The following is a 9844-nucleotide window of genomic DNA, read 5'->3' as shown; positions in this document are numbered from 1 at the left end:
GTTTTTTTTTTTAAACAGGAGGACTAAACTTAGTTAAAAGGCAAATTAATTTGAACCGCAGCTAATTACTGCAAAATTAGGAAATGTCTCCAGAAGCAGAAGACCTTTATATAAGCTTCATGTTCTATGGTGGAATCTGAGACGGGGAATTTTCTAGGTCACGTCATTTAGGTCAACTGGAATGAAAGATGAGGGGAAGCAGCATGGAAAACAGGGTGAGGTTGCCCATAGCAACCAATCAGGTCGCTGCTTTCACTTTCAGTAAGGTCTCTGGGAAATAAGTACTTGAATCTGATTGGTTGCTTGGAGTAACTCCGGACAAAGTGAACAAATCTGTTTACTAATGTGCAAAATGGGAGTTGTAGTACATTCAACAGTATAAAAACACAGTTCCGTTACACCTAGAGGCTCTGCAGCGGCCGCGTCCTCTGCACTTTGATTGACAGGACCAGGTGTGATGACATTTACACTGCCTAAACTACACTATCAAAATGGAGAGGGCATGACAGTTGCAGAGAGAGCAGAGCCTCTAGGTGTAACGACAACGCCCCCGTTGCTCCTAGAGGCTCATTTGCATATATTAAGACATCATTTTTCTCAGCAATGCGGGCACATATGAACATGGGACCAACACAGTTGTCTTCAGCTGCCAAGTGCACATGTAACAGGTCAGCCGGTGTCATAGGTACAGAATTTAGATTTTTTTTTAAAAAGCCTGAGGAGCGTGCTTTTTACACCCGTGCAACAAAATCATGCAGTGTGCCACACAAAAACGCGCACAACGTTACGGTCTATCGCAGGCCCTCTCCGTAAGAGAAGCGCCCCCCATAAACCTTTCCTAGTCGCTCCGGGCCAGAAGGCTCCTGCAAAGGGACCGAGACAAAAGGCAACACCCAGCTGAAGCCAGGAGTACGCCAAATCTGTGCGCCGGCCTTCACCTAGGCTGCCACCGAGGGTGTAGGCACGGAGCTCGACTACTAGTTCTGGTCTCTCCCCGGAGGGAGAACCTCAAGGGGTTTTTGCAGGGGGGGGCGGAACTGGGATGGCCACACACACCCTCCCTAGACCTCTAAGGGCTCATGCACACGAACGCATTTTCTTTCCGTGTCCGATAAGTTTTTTTTGCGGGCCGTATACTTAACCATTTATTTCAATGGGTCCACAAAAAAAGTTACTCCGTGTGCATTCCGTTTCCGTATTACCGCATTTCTGTTCTGCTAAAAAATAAAATATGTCCTATTGTTGTCTGCCTTACGGACAAGGATAGGACTGTTCTATTAGAGGCCAGCTGTTCCATTCCGCAAAATATGGAATGCACACGGACGTCATCCGTATTTTTAGTGAATCCGTTTTTGGCAGACCGCAAAATACATACATTTGTGTGCATGAGGCCTAAAGGGGTACGCATAAGGGCGACAAAACCCAAGATATTCATGTGACACACAAACGTGTAAAGTGAACACACAGGACTCCCCTGCATAACGGAAACGGGACGGATCCGTTTTGCAGCCCATAGACTTCTATTATGACGGAATGAATAACGGAATGCCTCTAAAGGCATTCCGTTATAAATGCCGTCATAGAATTGCATTATGGTCCGTGGTAACGGAATCCATAACGCAATTCTGCTTTTACCACCAAATGAAACGGGAACTAATTTCATAAGATGAAATTCGCTCATCTGTAGTCTGCATCACTCAGTGGGCTCCCACCCCCAGTGAGTTCAGACCCCCTAGGGTCACCAGTCTTCTGCACCTCAGGCTTTCAAACATCTCAGCCCCTGGCTTAGGGTACTTTCACACTAGCGTTTTCCTTTTCCGGCATAGAGTTCCGTCAAAAGGGCTCAATGCCGGAAAAGAACTGATCAGGCATATCCCCAAGCATTCTGAATGGAGAGCAATCCGTTCAGGATGTCTTCAGTTCAGTCATTTTGACTGATCAGGCAAAAGAGAAAAACGTAGCATGCTACGGTTTTATCTCCGGCGGAAAAAAAAATAAAGACTTGCCTGAAAGCCGGATCCATTTTTTGCCATGGGAATGTATTAGTGCCGGATCCGGCATTCAAAATACAGGAAAGGTGAAAAAAAAAAAATGCTGGATCCGTTTTGCCGGATGACACCGGAAAGATGGATCTGGCATTTCAGTGCATTTTTCTGACTGATCAGGATCACTAATGCCATCAGTTGACATACGTTCTGCCCTTGGTCACCTAGCACTGGGTGCATTCCCAGGCCGTACACCCTAGGGTTTCCCTGTGGTTCTCTGCCCTACATTCCAGAGTGGAAAGCTCCAGAACTGATAAGAACAGATACTACACTTGATCTTAGCCAAAAGGCCGAGAAGGTTCATAGGTACAGATATTTAATGTGATCATTACCATGGCATACATTGACCCTCACCCAGACCTGTTGGCAGGCTCAGACTGGCCCACAGGGGTACAGGTGAATCCCCGGTGGGCTCCTGAGCAAGGTGGGCCTCTAGTCTCCCACCCTCTGCACAAGTGGCACATAACACAGACAGTAGACTTACTGCACTACATACATATATTCACTTATATAACACTTGATTATTTATTGTATTTGAATGTATCCGTATGGTGGGCCCCCAAAATAAATTTTACTGGTGGGCCCTCGCCTGGCACACCAATCCGACACTGCCTGTTGGTACTCCCTCCCCAGTTTACTATGCGGTCTGTGGGAGCCTGAAGCTGGCAGAGTCTGGGCGCCCTCTTGTGGTCATAAAGCGTCAAACAGGTTTGTTCTGTTGAGGGGAGAGAAGAGGCGCGCGGTGTCATTTCTCTCCTGGCCGCCAGGGGGCGCTGAGCGGGATGCATCGTGCCCTGCTCCAGCTCAGTCCTCTCTGTGTGTCTGTGTCGTGATGGCGGAGGACAGTGAGTCGGCGGCCAGCCAGCAGAGCCTGGAGCTGGACGATCAGGACACCTGCGGTATAGACGGCGACAACGAGGACGAGGCCGAGCATGCTAAGGGGTGAGGAAGGTGGAGGGTGCGGGCTGGGTGCCCAGGCTGGTGGTGCGGGCGGGCATTGTGCGGTGGTGCAGTGTGCGGCTGCTGCCTGCACATAACATGCTGGACACACGTCACTACAGGAGACGGCGGCCTCCAGAGCTGGCATCATCCCTGCCACCCCAGGGTAACTTTTCATGGTGGTACCCACCTCCTGTGCATTATTGACTGGGGTGCCCACCTTCTGTCTGCATTCTGGCCACATGCTCTGGTGGGCGCCCCCTCCAGCGCGCGCGGTCCTCCCCGGTGGGCGCCCCCTCCAGCGCGCGCGCGGTCCTCCCCGGTGGGCGCCCCCTCCAGCGCGCGCGCGCGGTCCTCCCCGGTGGGCGCCCCCTCCAGCGCGCGCGCGGTCCTCCCCGGTGGGCGCCCCCTCCAGCGCGCGCGCGGTCCTCCCCGGTGGGCGCCCCCTCCAGCGCGCGCGCGGTCCTCCCCGGTGGGCGCCCCCTCCAGCGCGCGCGCGGTCCTCCCCGGTGGGCGCCCCTTCCAGCGCGCGCGGTCCTCCCCGGTGGGCGCCCCCTCCAGTGCGCGCGTGGTCCTCCCCGGTGGCCTCCTGCTCTTGCCTTGCCTGGTGGGCACCTTCCTGCACGTGGCCTATTCTTGTGCGTGGTCCTCCCTGGTGGGCGCCTCCTGTGCCCTCAGTACCCAACATGATGAATCTGTCGTGTCCCGGTGCATCACTTGCCTGAAATCCTACCTAGTGTGCCACAGCCAGGTGTCTCCTAACCTAGAAGACCCCCCAAATCTACAGAGGTTCCTGCCCCTTTCCCCATACTGTATAGATTGGCTCTGATGCCCCAGGGCAGGTGGCACTCTTACCACCACCGGATCGCCTCCTTACGGTCCAGTCTTCCTGCTCTTTGCTCTGTTATTTCCAGGGACTCTCCAGACCGCACAGATCTGAGGTGACATGTCCGGCCCCCTCCCTGCCCCCGCAGCTTATTGTAGCGGGATGTCGCTCTCCGGCTGGTGGGAGTTGTAGTTATGCAGGGACCTAGTCATCTGTGGCTGGTGTGGTTATTTTCTGGGGTCCACACATTTATTGGGGCGCACCTCCTTTCTGAACTTGGCTGCAGTCCTCACACATGGGCCGTGGGGAGCTGCACCCCTACAAAATTCAGTATGTTTGCTGCCATTTTGGGGGGGGCAGGCACCCCACCAGTAACGTATTGATCGCACCAGTCCTGAGAAAGAAGGAACCCCACCTATACTAACGTGACAGTGATGTGCAGCATGCCCAGACAGAAGGCGGCCAGAGCATGCTGGCAGTTGTAGTTTATGTCCACTTTGATTAACAGTCTGAGTTATACTCCACAGCTGCATTCACAATTCTGCCGGTCGTCATTGGAAACGGTCAGCAGAGGTATATTGATAGACGCAGCTTGAGACACTTCCAGAATGCAGATCACTTGGTCAAGTGATGTCATGGAGCCAGCAGGGAATGCTGGGAGATTTCAGCTCTGAAGTATGCAGAATTGTAAATACTGGGGATAACTCTGATCCACTTTTGGGGTGTAGGAAGGGGGTCTTGGTGCCCACCCTATTATTGAGAGGCCGTGCAGTCCTCCTGGTCTCGTATAGACCCCCCCTCTCTCTTGCCTATATGGGGGGGGTTCAGTGCAGTATCTGGATGCGTCACCCTCCGCTGTGGTCGCAGTGCTCAGCGCCGGTGTGTGGGCTGCAGCACATGGAGCATTACTGTCACAGATCGGCCTTGCTCGCTGCTTCCTCACCCGCAGCCTCCCTCAAGCTGCTCCGGATTACGGTAGAGCCCCTCACCCCTGGTGTAAAACCTGCCCTAGGGCCCTCCGGCCATCACCTGCTGCGGTAGTAATGCTGTCTTATGTGGCGTTGGGCTCGGGCACAACTACCAGCGCTCTGTGTCACGGGATTAAAGGGGTTGTGCAGGATTAGAAATGCAGCGCCTCACTTTGCTACAGGTTGTGTGTGGCACTGCAACCCTGCCCCATTCGCTTCAGTGGAAGTGAGCTGCAATACCATACACAACCCATGGACAGGTGTGGCGCCCTTACCCTTTGAATACATTAGAGTACCCGAGCTTTAACCCCCGCAGTACCAGTCACCATGCGGGGCACATTGAAGCGACACTCCAACGGTGTGTCATTTTCGATATATCGCCAGGGCTATCTACGCTGCCGTTTTTCGACTGTTTCTATGGAACTCCGGCCCCTGACACGCCCCCACCGTGCCCCCATCCCACCCATCTGTCAGACTTGGCATAAAAAATACCCGTGTGACAAAATATTGTTGCACAGGAGTTTATAGTCACAAAAATGCCCTTTACGCCATACAAACCTAACTGACCCCCAGTGACTCCTGTCTTCGTTGCACAGTATTTCTTCGCATACATCGACCTGCGGTGCAGGTTTTTACTCCGCAGCGCCTCGTTTTGTTACAGATCCAGTGCGGATTTCATCCAGAAACGCCCCCATTTTCTTCAGAGGGGGAGGCTGCTTATTATTAACTGGGGTGCCCACCTTCTGCCTGCATTCTGGCCACATCCCCGGTGGGCGCCTCCTTCAGCGCGCGTGGTCCTCCCCGGTGGGCGCCTCCTTCAGCGCGCGTGGTCCTCCCCGGTGGGCGCCTCCTTCAGCGCGCGTGGTCCTCCCCGGTGGGTGCCTCCTTCAGCGCGCGTGGTCCTCCCCGGTGGGCGCCTCCTTCAGCGCGCGTGGTCCTCCCCGGTGGGCGCCTCCTTCAGCGCGCGTGGTCCTCCCCGGTGGGTGCCTCCTTCAGCGCGCGTGGTCCTCCCCGGTGGGCGCCTCCTCCAGCGCGCGTGGCAGAATTCGCGTGATAGGCTTTGCGGGTGCATGCATACGGCAGCATAGTTTATGTGGATTATTGTGCAGTTTTTGCTGCGTTTCCGCACTTAATCCCTGTTGGTTACTTGCGGATTTGCCCTAGATTTTGCCCCTCTGCAAAAAAAAAAAAAAAGCTGCATCTGGAAAAAAAACAGGAGATTCCGTGTCAGTTTTTTTTTCAGCCCTCAAGAAAACTATGTGAACGTTCCCTGAGGAAGTTTCTTCAGATGTGTACCCACCGGCAGTGGTTATGGGCAGCCTGCTGCCAATGACTGCTCCAGATCATGCTGAGATTTCCCCCTCCGAGTGAGGCAGAAAGAGCTGCTTCGTTCGGTGTCTGGATATAGACCCATTTATACAGCTGCGAATCAGAGAACGCAAAAATTCAATCGCTGACTGTATTAGAAGTGAAATCTGCCTGGAGAAGAGCCATTCCCCTACACATTACATGAAAGGAGCCCCTTTAAAAATTGGAGCAGTGAGATGACACGACCACTATATGATTTCTTTCCAAATTCTAAGACTCCCCCCCCCCCCCCCCCCCCCTTATAACCGGACCGCGCTGTGATGACATCACGTAGACCTCTTCGGATGCCGCCCCGTCCCCAGATCTTAGGGTTTTACGGACGCTCACATGGAGACAGATAGTGCTTGCTAAATCCTCTCGGAGCAGAGGCTTTTGGGACGCGGTGCCCATTATACGTAGCCCCCTGCTGATAGGGGGGAAATTCCTTTAAAGACTCATGTAGAAGGTGATTCTCAAATCCAACAGAGCATGTCCCCTATTTATGTATTTATTTATCTCCCCCCCCCCCCCCCCCCCATAGATTCATACACAAAAAAATAGCGCTGCTCCCTGCACACAAACGTATTTGTTTTCTGTGTCCGTTCCATTTTATTTTGCGGACAACATGCGGAACCGTTCATTTTGACGGGTCCGCAAAAACTCTGTGTGCATTCCATTTCCGTATGTCCCTTCCGCATTACGGACAAGGATAGGACTGTTCTATTAGGGACCAGCTGTTCCGTTCCACAAAATACAGAATGCACACGGGCGTCGTCCGTATTTTTTTGCAGATCTGTGATTTGCGACATATGGTCGTGTGCATGAGGCCTTAAAGGGATTGTCTGGTTTCAGGAGGAAACCCGACAACACAGGGATCTGCCCGCAGTAAGGAAGGGATCGTTACTTAGTTAGCGGATCCACATGTTGCAGCTCTGGTTCTTCCGACCGAGCTCTATCTATGTACCTGGCTGCAGCGGTGGCAACATGTGATTGCTGCAGCCAGTCACTGGCCTCAGAGGTGCACTGAAGAGATCAATGATTGGCTGCAGCAGTCACGTGTTGTCAACATGTCACAGCTCCCGTGGGGTTAACGGATCCCAGCGGGGAGAACTGGAGTGGCGGTGCAGGATCTGTAATTAATGATCGCTTCTTTATTGCAGGCGGATCCTCTTGAAACCGGACACCCCCTTTTGAGATTGGCGGGGTGTGATGGAATTTGTGGGATATTACGCTTTTATCTGTGTGGTTATTGGTTTGTGGCCGGTACGGTGGAGACATAATACCCCGCAGAGATGAAATGTTTGTTCGTGTGGAGGAAATCTCGCTCCTCACTTCATTCTCTCCTGTCCCTGAGCTTTTTCTCCCTCGTTGCGGCACAATTCCATCTTTGTCTGCACAGTTTCCAGGGTGACGTTGGATGCTACACCTAAATATCCCCTGCTTCTTCCCCCTCCATCTCCAGCCTGGTATTCTGCACCATCGCTTTATGATGCGGTTTATTACGAGTTTGCTGGTAGTTTGGGGGCCAAGTGTTACCCTGAAAAGCAGGGGATCGCCCTTGGTCCTGCTCCCGTCACCCCTGGTGAAAAGCTGGGAAGCTGCGGCCAGCCGGGTGTTTCCTCTGCCAGCGGCCCATTCAGGGAAAATGTAGCATTACTTGGCGGTCAATCCCCTGGAACGGGAGGTACTCCTCTCCATCGTTTTTAAAGGGGTGTTCGGGTTACATAACGTGAACCCTTATCCACAGGATAGCTAATAACCAGTGGAGGTTTGACCGATCCCCTTTGGGACTGCCCGACCTAGCCAAGCGGCAGTGCCATACTGATGAATGAAGTGGCACTGTGCATGCCCGACCTGCAGCTCCATTACTTTCGGGGGTATGGGATCTTATAATTATCCACTATGCTAACTTGAAGTAACCAGAATACCCCTTTAAACCATTTCTAATAAGAACCAGCAGAATTGTGAATACAGCTCTGGGATATAGTGTAAAATGACGTCGAAAGGTCGAGAGAAGCTGTCGTTTTCTGCCTGTGAAGGTTCTTATGGTTGTATTGCAAAAAGTCAAACTTTCTCCTGGAATGATCGAATTGACGCCTTTTTATTAATATTATGATATAGCGCCAGCATATGTGGCAGCGCTGTACAGATCATGGCCATTCACGTCAGTCCCTGTCCCGAATGGGGCTCGCAGTCTTTCACAGTTTTCGAGACACGCTAACCCTTCCTTTTGCAGTCTGCACTCCCTTTATTTTATCCTTTTTAAGACTTACGTTTTGCAGCATTCTGGAGACTTGACGTTTTTATCTGAATATTTCTGGAACAGGAGTCCATCCGGGGATCTTGGAGCTAAAAAGAAGAAGAAGAAACAAAAGAGGAAAAAGGAAAAGCCAAATTCTGGGGGCACCAAGTCGGACTCTGCGTCTGATTCTCAAGAAATTAGGACGCAACAGCCTTCCAAGGTAAGTAGCTCTGTTGTGCATTCCAGCAAACCAAACCATGTCATGGGTAGGTACCATGTACTAGGGGTTTAATCGTAAATTAAAGGAGTTTTCCAATCTTTAAACAGTATGTGCAAATGGTTTACTTGCGGTAAGACACTGTAGTGTCTGTAGCTTAGATACCTCTGTATGGCTACTTTCACACTTGCGGCAGGACGGATCCGACAGGCTGTTCACCATGTCGTATCCGTCCTGCGGCTATTTCGCCCTGCCGCCGGACTGCCGCTCCGTCCCCATTGACTATAACGGGGGCGGAGCTCCGGCGCAGCACGGCAGTGCACGGCGATAGGCCGCCGGACTAAAATTACTGCATATAGTCAATGGGGATGGAGCGGTGGCACGGCGAAATAGCCGCAGGACGGATCCGACATGGTGAGCAGCCTGTCGGATCCGTCCTGCCGCAAGTGTGAAAGTACCCTAAGCCAGTCTCGCGTGCAGTCACATGACCATGTTGCTGGTGTTGATCCTGCTTGTGTGACGTCCCTCTGGAGTACAGGACGTCATACATTTCATGCCTCTTATCTCCACAGCTCCCTACCTCTCCTCCGTTCCTCCCTGTGCCCGGAGGGATTGTGTTTCACAGGCTGGGCAGCAGATAATGTAGAGTCAGTGAGCAAGAGAAGAGCAGGCAAAGAGTAATTACCTCGCTGCATTACAAATTGCAACAGTTGTAAATGGAGGCGATGTCTGTGAAAGGAGAGGGGAAGTAAGCCCTTGTAGCATGAAAACAACTGCTGCACCAAGCTTGGTAGGATAATGAAAGAGAAAAATAAGTACTACTATGGTGTCATCATCTAGTGATTATTTGGATACACTAGATACTTTTGTGTATTTTGATAAGCTCAGAAAGCCTTTGAAACATTTTCTAGAAGAAAGTCCTAGGTTTGAATGCAACCAGAGCGACATCTGCATGGGGTTCATATGTTCTCTTCTTATTTTCACATGCATTTACTTCAGGTTTCTCTCCCACACCTAAAACCATCCTGTAAGGCCTTATTCACGGAACAAATCGCCATGTTTTTAACACCTGTTTTCAGAGCAATGTCAAGGGGAGCTGTTTTTAATGTCCTTATTTCAGAAAGGCAGACGTAAAATAAAAAGGACCATTTTACCGCCTGTTTTTTTTCATCACTTGTCTTATGAAAAAGGCCTAAAGTTAAGCAGTTTCACAGGAAGCCTACTATCTCGGGACTGTATTTGTAGCTGCCAGATGGGGAA

At 51.7% G+C, this 9844-nt stretch overlaps 1 protein-coding gene and 1 pseudogene across 1 annotated transcript in view; one reads left to right on the top strand and one right to left on the bottom strand.

The window, feature by feature from the left end:
* Positions 1–2242: 2242 nt before the first annotated feature.
* Positions 2243–2347, bottom strand: LOC121002923 (annotated as a pseudogene).
* Positions 2348–2828: 481 nt separating this feature from the next.
* The window catches only part of NMT2 (N-myristoyltransferase 2), a 47749-nt gene continuing 40733 nt past the window's right edge, over positions 2829–9844 (top strand). Inside the window, exons 1-2 of the mRNA XM_040434553.1 lie at positions 2829–2987; positions 8452–8587. Coding sequence (XP_040290487.1) covers positions 2878–2987; positions 8452–8587 — 246 coding nt within the window. The 5' untranslated portion in view covers positions 2829–2877. The remainder of the gene's footprint in view (positions 2988–8451; positions 8588–9844) is intronic.

This window comes from Bufo bufo, chromosome 5 (assembly GCF_905171765.1).
Source record: "Bufo bufo chromosome 5, aBufBuf1.1, whole genome shotgun sequence".
NCBI lineage: Eukaryota > Metazoa > Chordata > Amphibia > Anura > Bufonidae > Bufo > Bufo bufo.
This window is presented reverse-complemented; position numbering and strand designations above follow the sequence as displayed.